General features: G+C 39.0%; 1 protein-coding gene across 5 annotated transcripts in view; it reads left to right on the forward strand.

The window, feature by feature from the left end:
- The first annotated feature begins 915 nt into the window (after positions 1-915).
- LOC127446055 (endonuclease V-like) overlaps positions 916-25,592 on the forward strand; it is a 146,251-nt gene continuing 121,574 nt past the window's right edge. For all 5 annotated transcript variants that reach the window (XM_051706688.1, XM_051706691.1, XM_051706693.1 and 2 more), the window contains exons 1-2: positions 916-1,079; positions 2,018-2,189. In XM_051706688.1, the coding sequence (XP_051562648.1) occupies positions 1,039-1,079; positions 2,018-2,189 (213 nt within the window). In that variant the 5' untranslated portion in view covers positions 916-1,038. The remainder of the gene's footprint in view (positions 1,080-2,017; positions 2,190-25,592) is intronic.

The following is a 25,592-nucleotide window of genomic DNA, read 5'->3' on the forward strand; positions in this document are numbered from 1 at the left end:
TCTCATTAAAATTGAGTAATGTGTCATTCTTTTTACTGTCAATACATTTTAAAGACTTTTTCAAAGGTTTTCAAAGTTTATTTTTTTAACAAAAATAAGTACAATTTTGGTTGGCAGCAATATTTACCATGTAAAATATAAAAGTTTACCACATACTCCATTTTATTCTTATTTGTATAGGTACATATGACATCTTTCATAGATAAATTATTGTTAATTTTCCATGAATTAAATAAGTCGGAGCTAACGTTCAACCAGAATTTTGAGGACACATCACACACATCACATTTATAAAATAAATGAATTAGTCTTCCAAATTTACACCACAAAATATACATTTGTTATGAATATCCATATATTTAGATAAAGCTGCAATACAGGGGTAAATGTTGTGTAGTATTTTAAAGCACACTTCTTTCACTTTTGTTAGAATTACATAATTTATAAGGATTTGACCTTAAATTATTTTAATTAATATATATATATATATATATATATATATATATATATATATATATATATTTTTTTTTTTTTTTTTTTTTTTCAATGTCAGAAATTTGAGCATTCCCAAATAATTTCCTTCTAGGCTAAATCTTATGCTTTACTTGAAATATTTGTCTAATACATTTGTTGTTACAGGGGGAACTAAGTAATTTGAAGCCATCTACCATTAATTCCGGTATTATTCTTTCATTACTTCCAAAATTTAGATGGCTTAATTAACTGCATAATACCATTTGATATTGCTTTTACAACCGATTGGAATTCTTTAAATGATATAGGAAAACTATGAATACATAAAAACGGCACAAAGACATTATATTTCCATTTTCATCAAAAAATCCATAAAGTTTACATCTCTTTCAAACAACCGCTCAAAACAGCATGACGTAACGAAGCCTCGTTTGCTGAAACCACGTGACTAGGCCAGTTTGATACGAGCTCCGAAGCAGTGGTCCGAAACAAATGGTTTATAAAGGTTTCGAAACCTCATGAAGCAGTTTCGAAAGCGCCCATCACTACAAGAAGGCGTGCTAGATGGTGGTTCCTGAAGAAGAGTTGGTTTTACAATGGGAAAGGTTAGAATATCTGGAATGAAAATGTTATTGCATTTCTGTCGTGATTGTAACTGATAGACGATATGTGATAGTGCGGTCACAATAGTGAGCGACACTCCTGAAGCCAAACTGGAATAGAGATGTTCAGCCTTCACGTCAAACCCGGAAGGTTAATTCGCCATAGGTTCCCTCGATAATTTCCTATGGGTTTTTATAATACCAGTTTTGGATTTATAAGTAAAATAAGGTCTGTGGTAAACATAACTTGAAGATATGTGGACGTTTTGTTCTACAACAAAAAATATACACATATAAGCATAATGCGGCTTAAAAATATACTTTTGAGTTATGATGACCGTGTGTAATTTATGTTGTAGAAACGTGCATGTATCTTCAATTTTAATTTATTTATTTATTTATTACAGACCATGTTTTACTCATAAATCCAAAACTGCCATTATTAATACCCATAGGAAATTCCCGAGGGAACCAACGATTCTCTTCCGGGTTTTAGGACTACCTGAACAGCACTATTTCTTGACAAATGAGTGACATTAGTGCTGAATTTTAGCTTAGATTTTTAAGTTTGTTTGTTCTTCGTGAGCTTTGAGTTGGTGGACACTGTACAGTTCATAACTAGTCTTACAATCCTAAACATCACAAAAGAAAGTAAAAAAGAGAAAGAGAAAAAAACAGGTCTAAAATCACACGAATATCCATCTGAAAGTAACATACAGCGACACACATGTATATAATACCCATATAACGTCCATACTGATAAATGTTGCTAAATAAAGGTAGGGTAGTTGGTCCAGAAAGAGACCAAGGCTGTCCCAAAACTTAATGAGCTGACTACCTAGACATCATTTCTGGGCATCTGTGATTAAAAAAAATGTAAAATGTTCATACATTTTTGACGTTTGTTTAAAAATCTCTATAATGTGTTTGTGTGTGTGAAGGGAGCAGGTACGTCTCAGGGATCGTGTGAAGGAGGAAGACACAGAGGATTGGCAGAGAAGTCCGGACTTCAGCGGGCTAGAGAGAGTGGGCGGAGTCGACCTGTCATTCATTAAGGGTGATAATGTCAATGCCTGTGCTCATCTGGTGGTGCTCACATACCCTCACATGCAGGTGTACATCTTCACTTATTTGTCTGGCCCTAACAGCCTAGATATGAATGCAAAATAGTTTTTAATTTTACAATGCGATTAGCAACATTCATCACCTGGGGCCTAATGTATAAAACTCTGCTTAAATTTCTTCCTAAAAGTGTGCGTAAACGCAAAAGTCAGATTTTGTGTTCGCTCCAAAAAAATCAGATTTATGAAACCGTACGTACACCAGAACCTGCGCATAGTTCCTTAATAAATCCCAGCTAGCGGAAGATTGCGCGTACATGCACGTGATTCATTACCCACCCCGTCTCCTCCCCAAAATAACCGTATATGGAGTGTACATATCCTCATCTGCATACAGTTACCATATGCATTTCACCATCCAGACACGTGATTACTGCGTTTAACGGTACGAGAAACTGTATTATAAGAGATAAGACTGTAAATTTCACATGTGCCCAAAAGTTATATGCTGCACCATGAAGAAACATTATTTATTAAGATATGGACTTGTTTTCAAAAAATATATCTTGAATATCCCTTGGTAAAATGTTTTGTCTTTGCAGACATAAATCTATCCTAAGCAATTTTGCTTCTTAGAAAACCTTTAAAATTGTTTTAAGGGTGTTTTATTGAGAGGTTAAATATTTAGTACTGGAAACAAAACAAAAATTATTAAAATTCTTTGTGCAGCATTGTCTGGTATCATCGTATTATTAAGATTTTATATTTGACTGGAATTTTATATTAAGAAAAACAGCTGAACTGCAAATGCATTTTTCATAAAGTTTTTATTAGACTAGAACAGGGGTTTAATTGCGATGAGGGTCAGGATGAAGTGGAGCAGCCAGCACATTTGATGCGCATTTTATGTGCATTGCTGTACCTGTTTGCAGCTGTACAATACTGTTTCTGATGAGACATGTCTCTCCAATGGTCCGTTCGACTACTTAATGTGGCCAGCAGTGCCTGTCTTATAGCTACTGTCCATTTTACCAAGCCATTTTACATCATTCAGAGTCAAGTGTGCATCATCATATTACAGATAATCTTTATTCTAATGCTGTACTTTTCTCAGTACATGATTGTAATAGAACAGAAAATATCTCAAACTAAGAAACTTTTGCTGTCATTTTTAGTTACTGTATGTTCCTTCTCTATGATGACATGGGAAAGTTCTCCAAACACAGCGCATCCCAAACCAGTATTTCCCTTTTACAGCTTATATTTGAATGCCTTTTCAACTATTGGCTTGATAATGATTACTTCTGTTTCAAGTGCTTAACTACATACTTTTTTATTCTAAATTTGAATTAAATGAAAATCAGAGTTTATAATCAGTCTGTTCAGTTCATTATTTGACCAGCTGGAGTCACCAATTCACACACACCAGTAAAAGAGGGCATGCGCACAGTCAAGAGTGTCCGGACGGTGTGTGCACATTTATGCCAAGTTTATTTTTTATAAATCATGATATGTTCGTGGGAAATTGCTTACGCACATTTCAATGCCCTTTTTGTGCGTACGCAACTTTATACATCAGGTCCCTGGACTGGGACAAAAATTATGCCCAGGAAAAATCCAGCCCATACGGCCCGCATGTTCTCCCTTGAACGTTTCGCCATCTGTGTTTACTGATATCAACAACAAATATAACTGCAAGCAGCAATGATCGGGGCCAAGCCCTAAAGCCATTTATCAAACACAATGCAAAGAGCTCTGGCACAACAGAGTCACAAGGTTTAAAGGAATAGTTCACACAAAAATGAAAATTTGCTTATAATTTACTCACCCTCAGGCCATCCAAGATGTATCTGAGTTTCTTTCTTCATCAAAACAGATTTTTAGGATTTCATTTCAGGCCGCCTCCTTTAAACAATGCAAGTGAATGTACTCCCATTTTTTTGACGGTTCAAAATGCATATTTAGGGTGCATCAAACGTGGACGTGGTTCCGACAAGAACAATATGGATCTATCCGAATCAGAAACCATGGATAAATAATGATGTTCGTGCGGCACTTAATTTGCGGACCTCCGCTTTTAATTCCGGGAACGCGGAGGAGCATAAACAAGCCAGTTATCAGAACCGCAAAACGCCAGTACAGGAGCAAGATTGAAGAACAGTTTAACACCACCAACTCTAGAAGCATGTGGCAGGGAATTAACAACATCATGGACTTTAAAGGGAATAAAAACTCCGCCATGAACACCGATGCCTCTCTCCCGGATGAGCTAAATACTTTTTATGCTCGTTTTGAGGGAAATAACACCGCCCTCATGGAGAGAGCTCTCGCGGCTGAAGCTACAGAGGTTAGTTCACTCTCCGTCTCTGTGGTGGATGTAATCCGATCCTTCCGACAGGTGAATATCCGCAAAGCCGCGGGCCCAGACGGCATTCCGGGCCGCGTCATCAGAGCGTGCGCGAACCAGCTGGCTGGTGTTTTTACGGACATTTTCAACCTTTCCCTCTCTTTGTCTGTAGACCCCACATGCTTTAAAACATCCACCATTGTGCCTGTACCAAAGCAATCAAAAATAACTTGCTTAAATGACTGGCGTCCTGTTGCTCTGACCCCCATCATCAGCAAATGCTTTGAGAGACTAATCAGAGATTACATCTGCTCTGTGCTGCCTCTCTTTATTCTGCAACAATCACTCCACTGATGATGCCATTGCATCTACAATACACACTGCTCTCTTCCACCTGGAAAAAAAGAACACTTATGTGAGAATGCTGTTTGTAGACTACAGCTCAGCATTCAACACCATAGTGCCCTCCAAGCTAGATGAGAAACTCAGTGCTCTGGGCTTAAACAGCTCGCTGTGCAGCTGGATCCTGGACTTCCTGTCAAGCAGACGCCAGGTGGTTAGAATAGGCAGCAATATCTCCTCATCACTGACCCTCAACACTGGAGCCCCACAGGGCTGTGTTCTCAGCCCACTACTGTATTCCTTGTACACACATGACTGTGTGGCAACACATAGCTCCAATGCCATCATTAAGTTTGCTGATGACACGACGGTGGTAGGTCTGATCACTGACAATGATGAAACAGCCTACAGAGAGGAGGTGCACACTCTGACAAACTGGTGTCAGGAGCACAACCTCTCCCTCAATGTCAGTAAGACAAAGGAGCTTGTGGTGGACTTCAGAAGTCCCATCACCATCAATGGAGCACCAGTGGAGAGAGTCAGCAGCTACAAGTTCCTGGGTGTCCACATCACTGAGGAACTCACATGGTCCATCCACACTGAAGTCGTTGTGAAGAAGGCTCATCAGCGCCTCTTCTTCCTGAGACGGCTGAGGAAGTTTGGAATGAACCGCCACATCCTCACACGGTTCTACACCTGCACTGTAGAGAGCATCCTGACTGGCTGCATCTCCGCCTGGTATGGCAATAGCACCGCCCACAACCGCAAAGCACTGCAAAGGGTGGTGCGAACTGCCAGACACATCATCGGAGGTGAGCTTCCCTCCCTCCAGGAAATATATACAAGGCGGTGTGTGAAAAAAGCTTGGAGGATCATCAGAGACTCCAGCCACCCAAGCCATGAGCTGTTCTCACTGCTACCATCAGGTAGGCGGTATCGCAGCGTCAGGACCTGCACCAGCCGACTCCATGACAGCTTCTTCCCCCAAGCAATCTGAACTCTTGATCTCCCACGATCAAAATACATCAGCACTGCACTTTATTACTCTTACTCTTATATCTCACACCAGACTGTCATAAATTATATTATTATTATATTATATTCTCTCTTAACAATCAACCGACAGTCTGAATGTCAATACAGTACAATACTGTACATTCTATATATACTACTATATATACTTTTTTATATATTTTTACTTTTTATTTTTATTGAATAATGTGTATCTATATAGTGCGTATTGTATATTGTACAGTGTATGCTATTATTTGTATATTGTTGAGTGTAATTATGTGTATATCAGATGTTTAAATTGTGCTGTGTTAATTTGATGTTATTGTAAATTGGTACTGTCTCATCACTGTCACGACTGCTATGTTGATCGGAACTGCACCCAAGAATTTCACACACCATTGCACTTGTGTATATGGCTGTGTGACAATAAAGTGATTTGATTTGACGAGAGGGATAAAGGGGAGAGAGACGTGTGTATGTCTTTTGTCTTTATGGTTTAATTTATCATTAAATGATTATTTATTGTCAAGCCGGTTCTCGCCGCCTCCTTTCCCTTTTACCCCGCGTTACATTGGTGCCGAAACCCAGGAAGGAGGAGGGATGCGCTGTCGTAGAGTCCTCGCCACTGCCATCCACCCAAAGGAGCAGCCGCTGCCATCCACTGGGGGACGGAGGAGTTGCTGCTGACCTCCTGGAGCGGTGGAGCCGCTGCCAGGGGTGGCAGGGCGTTCCGTCCACCAGGGGTCGGAGGACTCGTTCTGGTCCACCCGGGGAGGAGTGGCTGTTGTCCGCCAGAGGGTGGAGTGGTTGAGGACCGGACGACGGCATGTCAGAGAACCGGTGAGTACGTTTTTTTTTTTCTCTCTCTCTCTCTCCCACTGTCGCTCCGTGTTGGACTTTCCCTCTCTTTTTTTTGTTGTTGTTTTTTTTTTCCCTCCCCTTGTCTCCCTCCCAGGTCCGAGAAGGTGGGGAAGGCCTGCCGGCAGGCGGGGCCAGAAGGGGATGTACGTCATGCAAATGGCTCCCCGGCCTGAAGGAAAGGAGGGAGGAGTGTGGCAAGGAGGAGGGCGGGGCCGGGCCGCCCTCCTCCTTGTGGGAGGCCCGGCCCCACCGTCGTCAGGCTAATCAAGACGACGAAAGGGATAAAGGCCGCCGGAAGAAACAATGACGCTCTTCCAGACTCCTCCTCCACGTGACTTGTGACCTTACCAACGAGCTTATGTCATCCCTCTCATGAACGCACGTCACAGAGATATATACGGAAGTGAACATTTGTAGTTAAAAAGAATATAAGTATTGTTTTGTTTCTAAAAAATAATCAATCGTTATTTGTCGACTGGAGTCGTGTGGATTATTTTGATGCACCCTAAATATGCATTTTGGACTGTCAAAAAATGGAGTACATTCACTTGCATTGTTTAAAGGAGGAGGCCTGAAATGAAATCCTAAAAGTCTTAAATTCTGTTTTGATGAAGAAAGAAACTCAGATACATCTTGGATGGCCTGAGGGTGAGTAAATTATCAGCAAATATTCATTTTTGGGTGAACTATTCCTTTAACGTGGTTCCAGAGCGCCTTTAGACCATAAAGTTGTTTCCTTCTAAATTTAGCTTTATTAATCAGCTTGTTACAAGCCTTTAAAAATAAACAAATAGATTTCTGTTCAAATTTTTTGAAAATAATCAGATGTCATCATCTCTGTCATGGATGACAAGGAAAAACAATAAAATTACTAGTTTGTAGCCTAGTCTTTCTCACTTTAATGAAAATATAAAAATGGTCCATTCAGACTTTTACATTTTCCAAATTTTGTCTCAGGGGATACCCCTGAACCCCCATACTGTATAATTCCTTCTATGCCCCCATACTTGCTATCTGAATGTAACGAAATATAAAAATAATTTGAATGTAAAAATGAAATGCTGTCTTTATGCTTCAAAACGAACAGATGATCTTTTAACATTCATATCCAACTGCACTTGATTGGTTATCTCTATAAAATATTTTTAATATTTTGGTAGAAGATCCCTCAGACACCACTGCTTTGGCTGTCTCTGGGCACCCAATGCAGTTTTGTATTGACTATTTTGTCTGTTTAGGATTTTTTTCTTCTTCTGCTGACTTGGAAATTAAAAAAAAAAGTGCAATGTGGGATTCCCCTATTTGATCTCCCGGCTTCAATAAGTGTCAGAAATAAGTGATGATCCACTCCCCTTTAGAGTCATGATCATGTTTTTTTTTTTTTTGCCAATAAAAACGGCTGACTATACAATTACTTGCATGTCAAACAAATGAAAATATGAAACATTAGAATTACACTTGTTACTCATCGGCATTACTGTCGTGTCCAATATTGTTGCCACTGCTACATATTTCAATACAAGTTTCTTTGCAAAGCCTGAATACTTGGTCCTCAGAAGAACTAATCCTTGAATCCAAACATTTATTCTCATGTTGGTGCATTAAGGAACTTCGTTTGAATTAACCACTCATTTCTATAGTTGGGATCCTTTAAAAGGCTATGCAGAGATAGTTTTTCCACAACCAGGAAAAGAACAACGTCTGGGGACCTTACTTTAAAACAACATACTAAACACAATTATTAATATAATTGTAATAATAGTAACATTTATTTTAAATATATATATATATATATCTCTCGATAATATCGATTTCTGCCAAAAACACCATAGTTTCTATAGTGCTAAATTTCTATAAGGGTGGTAATGTGTGGATTGAAATGCCTTGAAATTACCGTTTTGCATAGTTTGATGTTGTCCTGTACATTTCATCACTGCTCAGGGCTTCAGACTAACATTTGAGAGCACCAGCACCTCATTTGGTAGCACTGGTGGGGCTGTGGGGGGTTGGGTTCTGGGGCATATAAAATGACCAATTTTAAGACAGGAACTAATAATAAGTGAAATTAATATTATATTACAAAAATAAGTCCAGTTACCAGTCATATTGAATATTTTGCCCCACTTAAATGCTCATTCGACAGTAAGGTGTTTATTTTGAGTTGGTATGCATATGTAAACTTACTGGTATTAACAACAGGAAGGTTATCTATACCATCTATGAAACGTAAAAAGTTAACACCTAATTTTTTAGGGCTAAATTATTCTGTCAGTGGAACTAAATTGGGAGTCCTTTCATCAGGTTATTGTTTATTCAAGTTCAGTCATCTCTTGGAAGTTTTAAAGCAAACAAAACCAGTTATATTTTTCTTCAATCAGAGAGCATTAGAACAGAACAGATTTTACACTGAAGGAAAACTAGCATTGCCCATAATTCACAAAGGTCCAGACCTCAAAGCCCTTGATTCTCTTTTCCATTTGCCCTTATGAAAATTTACCATATATATATATATATATATATATATATATATATATATATATATATATATATATATATTCACACACACACCGATGCTGTTCTTCTGCCCCTCACTAGATGTTTTTTGTTTTTAGCACCATTTGGAGTAAATTCTAGAGACTGTTGTGTGTGAAAATCCCAGGAGATTTTCAAAAGATCTCAACACTCCACTCTCCTTTAGGTCACCGAGTGTAGTAACCCCCCTCACAATCCACGCTGACCAGCAGAAAGGGGACTTATTAATACATAAGCATATGGCTGAATCCTAAATTGAGGCAACATTTAAATAAATGTCTGATTTAAACACTGGATATTTTTGTCCATATTGAGTGCAAATGCGAGATAACGGCGTGTAACTTCTCAGATTAGTTTGATAGGCTTTGCAATGGCAAAATAGGGGCAAGAACTTCCTGTTCAATACAAAACCAGGGAGGGGCTCTCTCAGGTGGAAGTGACCAATGAGCCAAATGTCTGAGACCGAATGCATAATAATAAAACAAATCTTGGGAAGGCCTAGCCCACCTTTGTCTAACGGCCTATGTAACTTATTAAAATGTAATCTAGGACGCTTACCATTCCAAATGAAGGACTTCGCTATACTATCAAATTGCTTGAAATAAGAGAGGAGGACATCTCCAGGGAGAGATTGTAACAGGTAGTTAAATTTTGGAATACAATTCATTTTAATAACATTAGCATTCCCAATCATAGATAAATATAATGAAGCCCACCTGCCCACATCACTCAAAAAACATTTTATTAAGGGGTCAAAATTAACAAACTAAATCAGATGAATTTGCTGGGAATAAAATCCCCAAATACTTAATGCCCTGTTTGGGCCACTGGAAGATGCCCAGCTGGAAGCCGTTAATGGGCTGTACACTGTCAGAGCCAAAACTTTGGGTTTAGACCAATTAACTCTGTATCCTGAGGAATTAATAATTCTATAGATGCAAGGCATAGATCTAATGGTGTTGGAGACGAATAATAAAATGTAATCTGCGTAAAGCAAAAGCTTATGCACCACCACCCCGGAAAATCATCCTTCTTTTTTATCGTGGCTGCTAATGGTTCCAGGGCAAGACAGAACAATAAAGAGGAAAGAGGGCAACCCTGCTGGGTGCCCCTGTCCAGAGTAAAAAAATCTGAAATTAATCCATTTGTTTGTACCACCGCTACCGGGTGTCTATAAAGTAACTTAATCCATCCAATAAAAGTATTCCCGAACCCGTATATTTCCAAAATCTTAAAAAGATAATCCCATTCTACCATATCAAACGCCTTTTCGGTGTCAAGTGAGATAGCCGCGACCGGAGTCTGATCATTCGCCACTGACCACATAATATTGATGAAACGCCTAACGTTATCAGAAATGCTGCGGCCCCGAATAAACCCCACCTGATCTATATGTATAAGAGATGTCATAACTTAATCGGTTTGCCAGAATTTTTGACAATATTTTTACGTCTAGCTGGATCAGGGAAATTGGACGGTAACTCTTACTTTCGCTTGGATCTTTGTCCTTTTTAAGAATCAGACTGATCCGGGCTTGTCATGGTTGGCGGACGCTTTCCATTCTTTAATGATTCTGTATAAACTTCTAACAAAAGTGGAGCCAGTTCTATAGCATAAGATCTAAAAAATTTAGCAGCAAAGCCATCTGGCCATGGAGCCTTGACTGTAGGCAAGGTCTTAGTTACCTTGCCAAGCTCCTCTAAGGTTATCTCAGAATCAAAGGAATGTTTTTGCTCAGTCGTCAGTTTATGGAGTTCTAATGGTTCCACAAAGTTTCTAATGTCTTCATCAGTAGACGAAGATAGAATTCTTTAAAAGCATTAATAATATCAATGGCTGATGTAAATATTTAATCACCAGCAGATTTCACTGAGGGAATGGTAGAAAAAGACTCTCTCAGCTTTATATATCTAGCCGAAAGCTTCCCTGCTTTGTCCCTCGACTGTCTTGCAACACAAATAGATCTGTTTTGCAATATGACTGTCTTGCCCTGAATAGCCAAAACTCCACCTTCTGCGACAAAATAGTGTTATATCTATATTTCAGTCGGGTCAGTTCTCTGAGGCTATCAAACGACATTCAGCGCTTCAGCTCTGCCTCGGCACTTTTAATATTCCCTTCCAACTCCACGAGTTCTCGTGCTTTGGATTCTTTGGTGAATGAGGCATACTGTATGATCCGACCCCTAAGAACTGCCTACGTGCCTCCCAAGCCACGCCCACAGAGGATACTGAGGTCTCCATAGAGACACTGATTTCACCCTTTAGAATTTGTTGGAATTCAGGATTTTGCAAAAGTGATACATTAAAGCGCCAAGTATATGATTTCTTTTTCTCCGTATGTGGCAATACCTCTAAACTCACCAGGGCGTGATCTGAGACTAAAATGTTTCCAATTGAACAATCAACAACAGATGAAATGAGGGACTTAGATATATATAAAAAAAATCTATTCTAGAATAAATCTTACGGACTGATGAAAAAAATGTATAGTCCCTATCAGATGGGTTCAAAAGTCTCCAAATATCTGTAAGACCAAGATTTTTGCACATCCTGTGAAGCGTCACTGTTGCTCTAGGGGGCTTACACACTTTTGCTTCACTATGATCAAGGAAAACGTGCGCATTGACCCCGCACACGACAGCGCCAACTGGTGTCCATCCCTCTAAACTCAAACAGCCCATGAGAGCCCACGCGACAACTTTACCGTTGGATTGCTCAAGTCCGTTGTTTCTATACAAATTTTGTGAGACAGAATTACACAACGAAAGATAGTCTATAAAACAAACTCCGGCCAATAGGTGGAATAAACACAAAGAACATGTAGATTCATCCACACAACTGTCTCGAAGGAGTGTTACTCCACAAAACAAACTCCAGCTGCTAGGCGGAACCAGCACAAAAAGAAATGAAAAAGGCACTCAGTTTCCTCGGACAGTCATTCAGCTGCAACGTGAATACCACAAAATAACTTACTCCGTTGACTTTATGAAGGACATTGCTTGCTGGGGACATGTGAATGTTTTACGGCCATCCTTAGCGTCTATTCTCAATTTGGCCGGGAACATCAGTGCAAAAGCGACCTTCATTTGATGTAAGAGTTTCTTGCATTCCTTGAATCGATCACGTTTCTCTCTTGTCGATTTTGCAAAGTCTGGGAACAAGAAAATGCTGTGGTTCTTCCAAGAAAGCCTTCCTTTACTCGCCTCGTGTAACACACGATCTTTATCGGATGATCTCAGAAATTTCACCAGAATTGATCGGGGCCTGTGTCCCTCAGCGGATCGCCGAGCCGGAACCCTTTGAGCTCGCTCGATTTCCAGCTTATGGCCTGTTATGTCAAGCAGACTCAGAAAGAGCCTGTCCAGGAATCTTCAGCCTCAGGAATTCCAACAATACGGACATTATACCTCCGGCTATGGTTCTCCATGTCCTCCAGCTTCTCCTAAATCCACCTTAGTCGCTAGCAAATTAGAAGATAATTCCCTCTCCGATGACTCCAGATAATCGATCCATTTCTCGACATCCCCCACTCTTGTAACCATCTCAGTGAATTTCGTCTCCATGGGAGTGATCGATCTACGTGTTACAGCAAGATCCTCCAAGTCAGCAACGACCTTCGTCAGCATTGCCGACATATTCAACATTTCTCGCTGAATTTCCCTCACTTCCCCGACCAAATCGAGTCCCGGGCTCGGGGCCTGCTGCTCGGGGGTGTCAGATTGAGCACGTAGGTGTCTTTTAATGTCTTCAGAGCCTGAGGATTTTGAATTCTAAAACATATTGTCCTCCTAGAACAGTTATGGAACAGAGTGTATCGAATCTCACCGGTTTGACATTTAATAGTGTTAAAACTAGCAAAGTACGCAGAGCTCGCCGTTCACACGTCCGAACCTCGCATGGCGTCCATGTTCCTCCCTATAATATTATATTTGTATTATATTGCCCTGGAATACGTTTTAAAAAATCAGTTACCATAGCTGCGATGAGGCTTCTAATACAGCTGCTGAGGGAGTGACAGAAAATTTGGTCCGTTTCTCTCTTCTTACTGATGTTATCCAGCACTGTATATTTTTATCTTTTGCAAAGCTGTGAAAGCATAATCGATTTTTTTGCTTTCGCTTTCGGAGCAAACAGGAAAGCAAAAATTTAATTTGCTGTGGTCCCCCATTCACCACCATTTAAGTTTAGCCAACTATGACAACTTAAGCTTTACAGCACATGGACTTGTGAAAAGGGTCCATTTTATGCTGAATTCAAATGGTTTCCATGACTCGCGCAATGTTTCTCACAGCACAGTACATTTGAGAGCTTGAGACCGGATCCCCGAACCATTTAGTCGTATTCTAGAGCACTGCTGCTGTTTAGAATGCCGGGGCTGTTTAGTATGGTTTAACTAGCTTTAGCACAGACACCTTAAGGTTCCCATATCATATGAGTGTATAACTAAGAATTCTGTGTCAAATTCAAATAGGTTGCGCAACTTGAACTGGGTTTACTTCTGGACAGCGTGAGAGCAGAGCAGGTGAGGCCAGTCCTGTTCTGTTTTCATGCTGTGGTTGGCGGATGCACTGTGCAGTTTAATCAGGTAGTGCTGTTCTGTCATACTTTTGGAGTATTTGGCTTTTGGAGTTTCCCAGGCCATGTTAATGGCAGGGCTTGATCGTTTCGCCGATCAGCCCACTACTCGACTAACTTGACCGGCCCACAGGAAAAAGTCCCGGTGCTCTCGATGGCATGTCCATCCCTGCTTTTAATATACTGTAGTGTGAGCTTGCTGAAAAGACACATTTACGTGTTTTTTTCTGACCTGTCCTCTTGTTGTTTTTAATTTGTTTTTTTATTGAAGACAAAGCCATTGGCAAGCCAACTGCCACTGTACCCATTTATTCATTAAGTTTTGTGTTCTCATTTTAATGATACACAAACCTGTCAATAAACCTTTTTATATAGAGCTATTTGTGTTGCATGCCCCCCCCCCCCCCCCAACTCTCTTAAGTTCTTCTGCAAAATTGAATTGCTACAGTATTTAGCAACTGCTTATTTCATTGTCACTTAGTCTTCTGTTTCTTCTTTGTATGTTAGGGTATGTGATATGACTGTAACTTTGCTCCTTAACTAAGAGCCATAAATTCCCAAATGATAAAGAGTTTATTCTAGGAGAAAGGTCAGTTTTGAGTCATAAATTATTTGTTTCTGAAATATGGAGTCTCTTTTGACCTGGGGTGTGTCTCAATCTGGGATGGTAATACTAGGGGTGGGACAATATGGTTTTCTCATGATTCGGATTGATATACAATATGGGATTCACAATTTGATATGATCTCGATTCGATAAAACAACAATTAAATGATTTTTAGATGTTTGAGCAAAATGCACATTATAATTTCTCATCAGAATAAGGACCTAATACAAATTATAAATGCTCAAAGCTTAAATAATAAGAGTTTCTTGTTTACATTTCTTTATAAGAAAAGATGACAAACAAGTAAACCTTCAAAGTAGTACATTCAGGTTGATTAGGTACAGGACAAGCAGTGTAACTGAACAGAACATGTCCTGTAAAATATGAAGGGTTGCAACCAAAACTATAACATTCAAGGGACAGATGTACTTGTTTCTATGTCTTGCCTAGCTCGGTGACACATTTTTTGTGAGGAAAAAAAATCTATATAACTTATATAGCGCACATTAACGAGAGAACAGATTCTTTTATCCACAGTTTTCCTGACTAACCACTGGACGGCACCACAATGATACTAATTGCTACTGGACTGTTTTCTGGTCATGTCTAGAAAGTAACTCCACGATTACCTAAAGTCTTACGAGAGCCGCATGTGACGTTCACACTAGTGGTTGACTGATATATCGCTGAGGCCGATAAATCGACCGATATTCTGACTTTTTTTAATTATCGGCATTGGCCGATAAATGTTCCTGTTTGGCAGCTTTTTTGAGGGCGCTGAAAATCACCTTGCATGTGAAGTGACTGAGACATGTAAACGACCAGTCACGGTTCGTTTTGTTACGTGCCATCGTGTTACTACAATAATGGAACGGTGTGCAACACTGTGTCATTTAAATGGTCAGCATATCAGAGAACGAGTTTGCTCAGTGGTGAAGTGCTTGTCTCTTTCATTCTCCCTCTCTTTCCTCAGAGAATGTCGTCTAATGATAAAAAGGCAAATATCAATAAAAATAATATCATATATACCATCTGCTAATATTCACATATCTCGTTTAAACAGATGTAATACACAAACCTCACACAACTTCATCAGATCCAGCATCCTGTGAGCTCATGTCTTCCTCTGAAGCACGTATTCTAAATCTCTCCTCACAGTTCCCTGTAACTTCTGATGATAAAAGGCAAATATCAGTAAAACTTCAATTATATACCGTTTGCAAATATGCAGATATCTCGTTTAAACAGATGTAATTCACAAACCTCACAAAATTCCTCTATCAGCCAGAATCAAAACTTCAGGATCAAACGATCCTCTGATTCACAAATCATGATGGTCAGTGGTCACAATCCAAGCAGGCGATCTAGGCTGTTTAAACTCAGGAGATTGCTGCTGCTGGCTGGATCCGCACGAGCGCATGAGTGCAACCAATGTCTTTCTAGCAAGTCAGTCCACAGTCCAGTGCAGCTCCTATCTACTTGAGTGGGTTAAGACTGAAATCTCCAAACGGTTGGTCAAGATTATGATCAAAGAACATTTCACATCAGCAGTAAAATCTGACAACACTGGTATCATAAATGGTGCTTCTTTACCTCAGATTACGCTAAAAACGCAATTTTCCCAGCTTTTATAGCTAATGCGCATGCGCGTTCTCGAGTTGATTGACAGGCGATATCTGTATCTAAAAGGTGATTGGCTCTTTTACCTGTAAGGCGGGACTTCCTATCTACATCCGTTGTCCATTTGGCTGCAGTTGGGCGTACTAATTTCTCCCATTCATTTTAATAGAAGTGGCCTGCTTCTGCTTAATGGTCTCTGGTGCAACTTCAAGATAACAGCGCTTCACGTGTGCTATAAGTAAATGTCTTATTCATTGTGCACTGTATGTACAATTGGTTCGATTCGGTATTTTTTCAGAGTAATTGTGATTGCAAACATGGACCCATGGATCCATGGTTGCTGGACTACTGTGTGTACTGTTATTTCCTTCTTCCTAATATATTAAAACAATTTTCATGTGCAATTAAATTACTAAAATTTTATGACTAAACAGAAATCTGCTATCTACCATTTTAAAATAAAATATTTTTTTAGATTCTTTTTTACAAAGTTAAAGTTTTGTGTGAAATTGAGTTAATATAGTGCTAAATAGCAATTTTATTTTTTTTATTTACTATGTTAAATTGTTTGATATATCAGCATTGTATCAGCCTATCAGATCCTGCTCTCTGCATATCGGCATCGGCCATTAAAAAACCCATATCGGTCAACCACTAGTTCACACACTGTGTTTATTGTGTTTATTTGGAATACTACAGAAACACTACACCAACCCCTAAGCCTAACCTTAACATTAAATTTAAACCTAAACCTTACAGCAAATGAGACTCTCGTGAGACTTAGGCTGCTGGGGTGTTACTGTCACAATCTTGTCTGGACTGCCCTCCCTTTTCAGTTTTTTTTCGGTTTGTGCATGTTGGCAGTGTGTCTGACCATGTGGCTTGGCTTTTGTTTGTGTTTGCCATGTGCCCTCCCTACTCCACCTGCTTGTTTCCCTCAACCACACCCCCTCATCTAGTCCTTGTTTAGTCCTCTTTATTAGGGCCCAAGCACTGAAAGTGCAAATGCCCTATTGTTCTTGTAAGGATTGTTCGGGCCCAAGCACTGAATGTACGAAGGCCCTATTGTCTTCTAATGAATATTAGGGGGCCAATCACCGAATGTGCTGGAACCCTATTGTATCTGTTAGGATTTTCTTATTAGGGAGCCAAGCACCGAAGGTGCTGGAACCTTATTGTATCTGTTAGGATTTTCTTATTAGGGTGCCAAGCACCTTCGGTGCTGGAATCTTATTGTATCTGTTAGGATTTTCTTATTAGGGGGCCAAGCACCGAAGGTGCTGGAACCCTATTGTATCCATTAGGATTTTCTTCGTCGTCGTCGTCTTATTCTTTTTCTGCCCTAAAAGCGAATGAGCAGCAAAGACTGTAAGTCCTAGAGACACCAAACTTGACAGGATGGTTTTGGCTCATATCTCTGCAACCGTGAGGGCTAGAATAAAAATGAGTCAAGCCTTGAGTCAAGCCCTACAAAACGTACATCTTCGATTTCATTTCTGTCTATAAACATTTTCTGCCATTTTTTTTTTTTAAAAACCTACTTTTTCTAACAAAATTTGGTATACATCATCTACAGACCCTCCTGACAAAAAGTTCTAAAAATATCGATACGTCAAATCGTTCCGATAATATTAACGGTACAATTCCTTCGGTTTAACATGATTTGAGTAATTGATCAATACCTACTCAACGCAAACCCCAAACGTAACCAAACTTGGTATACGTAGTCAGCAGGACATTTTGAAGATGTAGGCGAAGTTTCGTAAAATTATTCCACTAGGAGGTACTACAAAAAAAAAAAAAAAAAAAAAAATGTCATAACTTTGCAGCCATTTGAGTGACCGTTCAAATTAAATCTGCATCTTCTTTGGTTCAAGTGCTAACATATTCTTAAAAAAATAGATTCGAGAAATCAACAAATATGGCCGTCAGTGGCAAATCAAATTTCAGCACCTAATAACTTATATTGGGAATGGCCGATGGTTATGAAACTTAGTATACACAAGCAGGGTGTCTACATGACGCAGTATACCAAATTTCGTGACAATCGGCCACATGTTGGCACTATAATTAGCTAATTCGCTTTTTTGCTCAAACCGTATAGGCTGGAATAAAATTCTAAAGCTTTTCTGAATCCAACAGTACCCCTAAATCATAGTCACATGAATTTCCATTTCTGCAACAAACGTTTTCTACGGCTTCGGTTTATTTGAAAAAACTACTTTTTTGAACTTTTTTTACGGACCCTCCTGACAAAAAGTTGGTATATAATTTTGATATGTCAAAATGTTCCAAAGATGTACTACCTGGCTAGCCGTATGCATGGAATCGGGCTGATCGACCCATAGGTGGCGCTATAGTGAACACATTTTGGGCCATAACTCTTAAAGTGTAAGGGAACAGAATTGTTTATTACAGTGATTCCTTGCGTCATGGCGAATATTTTAAGCTCTGACCAATTTTGGCTCCACCCTCTCATTTTCCCGCTATTTTGGATTGTTTGAAAAAAAATTAAAAATGAATGTAACACAGCTCACAAACAGAAGGGAAGGAGAACACAGGGAAGCAGGTTTTTCCAGGCTCAGGTAGGACTTTTAATCGGCCACTTCAGTGCTTTACAACTTCACAAACTTGTCAGCTTCACAGGCACGTAGTAACTTAACACATCAGCTTCACAAACATAACAGATTAAACGTAGCAGCTTCAGGAGCACCGTGGCCTTCCTTGTGCCAGACTCTCTCTCTGCTGGTGGCGTGGCTGCTTATATGCCGCTCTCCTCATGCTCACTGGAATTAGAAACGGGTCTTAAACATAATCTAGCTCAGGTGCAAGTGACCCTTACCGCTTTCTCTTTCTCCGGACAGACGCTTGACCACGCCTCTGCTGCCACAATGAACATCCTAGGCCGTTCACCCGATCGGAACCAAATCAGTGCAGAAAGATTCTCTGGAGTCCCAATTTTGGTTATAACTTTTTAACGAATTGAGATATTATCACCAAATTTGGTACAATTGCTACATGTATGGGGTCATTCTGAGGACACACAAAAAATGTGCATGCCTCTGCCTCTTGGTGGTGCTACAATAATTCAAAAAACTAAAAATGTCTCTTAACTATGGAACTTTTGTATAGGGTTAAATAAGGCTGATCGAAACGAAACCTGGTGGGCCTCTTGGCCCAAGATATTTTTTGATAAAAAATTGCCACCGGGAGGCGCTATCGTGTTTTACATGCATGTAAATCATTGTATATACCGCTGTGTTTCACAAAGAAAGACGTTATTCATATTATATTGTGGATCTCATTCAGAACAACTTTGCCTCAAGAACCATTGGTGTGAAACAAAACGTTCATTAAATACTTGAGATTATTTAAAAAAAAAAAAACCCTACTTTTTCAAACTAGTCCTAGGCTATTTGCCCGATCGGAACCAAACCAGTGCAGAAAGATTCTCTGGAATCCCAATATCAGTACTTATTAAAAAAAAAAAAAAGTTGGAACTTTACATGCACCGTTGCAACAATACGCAAAATTGTATGGAGCGGGTGTGGCCACTTTTTTTAAAAGGTCAAAACTTTTGAACAGAATGAGATATCACCAAATTGAAAACACTGATGAAGGAGGTCAGTCTGAGCACACATGAAAAAATAACTGCACACCTATGCCTCTTGGTGGCGTTGTAACAGTCAGGAATGTAAAAAATACTGGATCTTTTTGCTTCCTAACCTGATGTTACTAAAAATTAAGGCACTTTATCATTGCTTTACGTGCTAACAGACTGTCTAATTAGGGGGCCAAGCAGCGAAGCTGCTGGAACCCTCTTGTAATTGTACTGATTTTCTTCTTTTTCTTTTTTTTTTTTTTTTTGCCCTAAAAGTGTCTGGACGTCAGAGACCGTAAGTCGTGGAGCCACCAAACTTGGCAGGATGATCCCAAATCCCCCTCACCACTCAGGCACATAAACGCACACCCATCTGACCCTAGGTGGCGCTACAATAAACACTTATGTTTTGGCTCATTTCTTTTTTCTTATTCCTTGAGCCAAGGCCTACAAAATGTATATCTCCTGATTTCATTTCCATTTATAATTTTCATAATTGATCAATATCTACTCATTGTAAACTCCAAATTTAACCGAACTCGGGACACATAGTCAACAGGAAGTTTAGAAGATGTCAGCTTCGTACAAGTTTCATACAATTCTGCCCCTAGCGGGTGCTACAACTAAAAAACTGTCATAACTTTGCAGCCGTTTGAGCGACAAAGTTCAAATTAAATATGCATCTTCTTTGGTTCAAATGATAACATATTCTTAAAAAATCGATTCGACATATTAACAAAAATGGCTGCCACCAGCCAATAAAATTTTAGCCCTTTTAACTCATATTGGGTATGGTTGAGGATTATGGAAATTACTATACCCAAGCAAGGTGTCAACTCAAAGCCGCAGATCAAATTTTGTGACAGTCGGCCACACAGTGGCGGTATAATTAGCTAATTCACATTTTTGCTCATAACTCTGGAACCGTATAGGCTACAATACAAATGTGTAGCTTCTCTGAATCCACCAGTGCCCCACAATGATATGGTCACTTGAATTACCATTTCCGCAAGAAACTGTTTTTACAATTTCGATTTATTCGAAAAACCTACTTTTTCGAACTCGTCCTAGGCTGTTTACCTGATCTACAGACCCTCCTGACAAAAAGTTAGCAAAAGAATTTTGATGCGTCAAATCGTTCCAAAGATATAAGCAAATATATAATGACTAATTAGTCTGTATCTTAGGAGCACAATTTTCAAACTTCAAAAAACTTTGTACACATGGACAAGAGAGCACTCTGGAGAAACATGCTGAGGTTTGTTCATTTTTGATGCTGGAGGGCTCTATAACTTAAGAAAATCTTATCTTTGCAACTGTGCTCAAAGCAGTTGAAATGTCACACCCAAATAGCTGTCCACAGCATCCACAGGATCTTTTATGTCAAATTGTATTAGTTTGATAATAAACGCTAGGACAGTCTGATGACACATGCTAAATTTCACAAATTTCTGTTATCAGCAACACATCAAAATTATTAGTTTATTCAACTATGTGAATTACAGATGCAGGATGTTGTACCAATTTTGTCCACCAGTGGGAGCCACAGGACAAGAAATACTTCTACAAAATTCCCTGCTTCGATATGCAATCTACATTGGCGCATGCAAAAGTTTTGGTTTGAAAAGGTGTACTGGCTTCTGGTTTATTTGATAAGTAAACGTCTGTTTTTCTTTATCTGGTGCTGCTGTGCAAGAGTAATATTCATCACTGTTTTAAATGCATTTTAGAGAGTGGTATTGTTTAACTTGATTGATTTTACCTGCCATGGAAATATGTGATACTTGTAATGCTCATAGACTCATCAAGATTTATCATCAAAGGTGTTTATAAATCTTCACAAGTTTATTATTTGTTATCTTTGAACAAAAAGCTTAGTTAGCTCTTAAGTATAACGAGCGCACCTGCAGATCTCCGTGATCCCACACTGCATGTCAGCGAGAGACTCACTTGCTTTAATATGACTTCATTTTGCGCTTATATAATGTAATGTTTATTAGTGTTAGCCTGCATGTGATGACAATTGACCATAAGTTACTCATGCTCAAAATAAAAACATCACAGTTAAAAAAATTAGTTGTCAAATTCACAACACAGCATAATGCAGCATTTGCTGACATGAATAAAATGTGCTGTAAATGTTCCTTTGTCGATATATTCAGCCATAACTACACAAACATCTCCTCAGCATTTGCTGTATCAGCAACATGGATTGGAATCATGCGGGTCTTGTCAAACGGCCCGCACCAGAGAACACGTAGTTGCATATTGGTAGGGATATCCGATACTGGGTTTTCGTACTGGTATTCGTAAAAAAGGCTCTGATACCAAAACCCGATACCATCTGACATATGAATGTCATTGCGTAAGCTTACAGTGCACAAATAAAATCCACGATATGTCCTAGTGTTATAATTAAACAGCAAAAGCTGCAATGTAATGACATAAATATATTATCTGCATGTACACATGCAGTTAGTTGATTAAATCGCTGCATTTAGCAGTTTAAATGCACTCTGAGTCACCAGCAATCTGCATTTCCTCACTTGTGAATCATGAGATCATGAAGCGAAATTTCTGGGTAAATCGTCAAAATAAGAGTTCCATCAAAATAAGAGTTCCGTTTAAATAGACAAATATGACAAATATATCACTACTCTATAGTTATGTATTATTTACTGTAATAATAAAGTAATAATTGTATTAAATTAAGCTCAGTTGTGCAGCACTTTATTTGACAGTTGTATTTTGATTATCTGTAAACAGTTATGTCAAGCCTTTAGACAGTTAGCCAATTAGCTTATGATTGGAGGTGTACTGAATTGGAGGTGTACCTGTGGATGTATTTTAAGGCCTACCTTCAAGCTCAGTGCTTCTTTGCTTGACATCATGGGAAAATCTAAAGAAATCAGCCAAGACCTCAGAAAAAAATTGTGGACCTCCACAAGTCTGGTTCATCCTTGGGAGCATTTTCCAAACGCCTGAAGGTACCACGTTCATCTGTACTAACAATAGTACGCAAGTATATAACACCATGGGACCACACAGCCATCATACTGCTCAGGAAGGAGACACATTCTATTTCCTAGAGATGACATAGTTTGGAGCAAAAAGTGCAAATCAATCCCAGAACAACAGCAAAAGGACCTTGTGAAGATGCTGGAGGAAACAGGTAGGAAAGTATCTATATCCACAGTAAAATGAGTCCTATATCGACATAACCTAAAAGGCTGCTCAGCAAGGAAGAAGCCAGTGCTCCAAAACTGCCATAAAAAAACCCAGACTACAGTTTGCAAGTGCACATGGGGACAAAGATCTTACTTTTTGGAGAAATTTCCTCTGGTCTGATGAAACAAAAGTTGAACTGTTTGGTCATAATGACCATCGTTATGTTTTGAGGAAAAAGGGTGAGGCTTGCAAGCCGAAGAACACTATCCCAACCGTGAAGCATGGGGGTGGCAGCATCAGTTTGTGGGGTGCTTTGCTGCAGGAGGGAGTGATGCACTTCACAAAATAGATGGCATCATGAGGAAGGAAAATTATGTGGGTATATTGAAGCAGCATCTGAAGACATCAGCCAGGAAGTTGAAGCTTGGTCAAAAATCGGTCTTCCAAATGGACAGTGACCCCAAGCATACCTCCAGAGATGTGGCAAAATGGCTTAAGGACAACAAAGTCAAGGTATTGGAGTGGCCATCACAAAGCCTTGACCTCAGTCCAATAGAGAATTTGTGGGCAGAACTGAAAAAGCGTGTGCAAGCAAGGAGGCCTGCAAACCTGTCTCAGTTACATCAGTTCTGTCTGGAGGAATGGGCCAGAATTCCAGCAACTTATTGAGAGAAGCATGTGGAAGGCTATCCAAAATGTTTGACCTAAGTTAAACAATTTAATGGCAATGCTACCAAATGCAAACAAAGTGTATGTAAACTTCTGACCCACTGGGAATGTGATGAAAGAAATAAAAGCTGAAATAAATCATTCTCTCTACTATTATTCTGACATTTCACATTCTTAAAATAAAGTAGTGATCCTAACTGACTTAAGACAGGGAATGTTTTCTATGATTAAATGTCAAGAATTGTGAAAAACTGTGTTTAAATGTATTTGGCTAAGGTGTATGTAAACTTCTGACTTCAGCTGTATGTTTATTAGATAATATTACCTTCATATTACCTTTAATCTTGACAAACCTTATATTGTTCGAAAGCTACAAGTCTCTAGCTTCGAAATATGCCAACTGTTTTGTGATCTGAATGACATCATTACAGAAATGCATGAAAATACTGAAAGAGTGGATTTTAAAACATGCAACATGTGAGCGGTATTACTTATCTTTTATATCTTCTGGTTTTGATCCGATCAGATGATGGCTGGAAATTCAAGCCTACAATCCATGGTAAATGTCCACAATTGAAAGTAGACCGGAGCATTTTATCCAAAACAGCGAATATTGAGGAAAAAAACCAACTGATCATCCTTTGCTTGCGTCATCATGTAAATTAAAATGTCTGTTATCAATAGAATATTGATTATAAAACGTATTTCATCAATCAGCATCGAGGTCTTGAGGTCTCCACTATTCCGGTGAAACGTCCGCGTTGTTTAAGCCCACCCACGGGTCTCCCTGTAATTCACAGGCGGAGCTGTCAATCAAAACAGATCAAAGTCCCCATGGCCTCTCCAAAATGCTCTTTCAATGAATAGATGCAGCCAATGGATCGCTAGTCAAGATTTGAATGACAGGTCATGTAGCTATTGGTTACAGGGGTTGGCCTTGCTCATTCCAGAACAGTGATGTCATCCTAGTGTTTGTTTGGATAGAGAACCTAAGGCCACCATTACCAGAGGTGGGTAGAGTAGCCAAAAACTGTATTCAAGTAATTGTACAATTACTTTACTGTACTCAAGTAGAAGTAAAAGTGCTAACATAAATATTTACTGGAGTAAGAGTAAGAAAGTATCCAATTAAAAGAGTACTCAAGTGACTTCCTTTCTTCTGCAGAACACAAATTAAGTTTTGTAGAAGAATATTTCAGCTTTTTAGGTCAGTACAATGCAAGTGAATGGGTGCCAACATTTTTATGCTCAAAGCAGATTCAGGCACCATAAGAGTAATCCATACGACTCCAGTGGTTAAATCCATATCTTCAGTAGTGATATGATGGGTGTGGGTGAGAAACAGATCAATATTTAAGTCATTTTTTGCAAGACGTTCTTCTCCCAGCCCAGCAGGGGGCGATATGCAGAGAAGAATGTGAATCACCAAAAACACAAGAAGAAGAATGTGAAAGTGATCTGTTTCTCATCCACACATTCTTGTATCACATCGCTTCTGAAGATATGGATTTAATCACTGGAGTTTTATGGATTAATTTAGCTGACTTATGTTTTATATATATATATTAGCTTTAAAATGTTGGCACCCTTTCATTTGCACTTTATGGACTAAAAAGAGCTGAGAAATTCTTCTAAAACAGGGTTCCCGTGGATCCTTAAAGTCTTAAAATGTCATAAATTCAGTTTTCCAAAATTTAAGGTAATAAAAAGTCTTAAATATCTTAAATGATACAACAAAAGTCTTAATTTTTATTTAAAGAGGTCTTAAATTTGGGGGAGGAAAGACAGGAATTGTGATATGACATAATTTGATTATCAGACTTAAAAAGAATACGTTTTAATTAAATGCATGCGCTGCATCCTTCAAAGAGAAAACGCGGCACTGTTGTATGAGTGTGAATGTGAGTGTTTTCAGCTGTTGCAAAGCAGTTCACAATCATTAAGCCATATCAGAAGCTATCACTAAAGATCAACTGTTGATGATGATAATGTAGTTGATGAAATATGACAATGTTTACTTTTAATTGTTTGTATTGTTATACGTTGTAGGTAGGGCTGGGTGTTTTTTTTTCTTCAGATTTTTCTGATTAATTCGAATTTGCATTTTGACACTTTTT

Source organism: Myxocyprinus asiaticus, chromosome 9 (genome assembly GCF_019703515.2).
Source record: "Myxocyprinus asiaticus isolate MX2 ecotype Aquarium Trade chromosome 9, UBuf_Myxa_2, whole genome shotgun sequence".
Lineage (NCBI taxonomy): Eukaryota > Metazoa > Chordata > Actinopteri > Cypriniformes > Catostomidae > Myxocyprinus > Myxocyprinus asiaticus.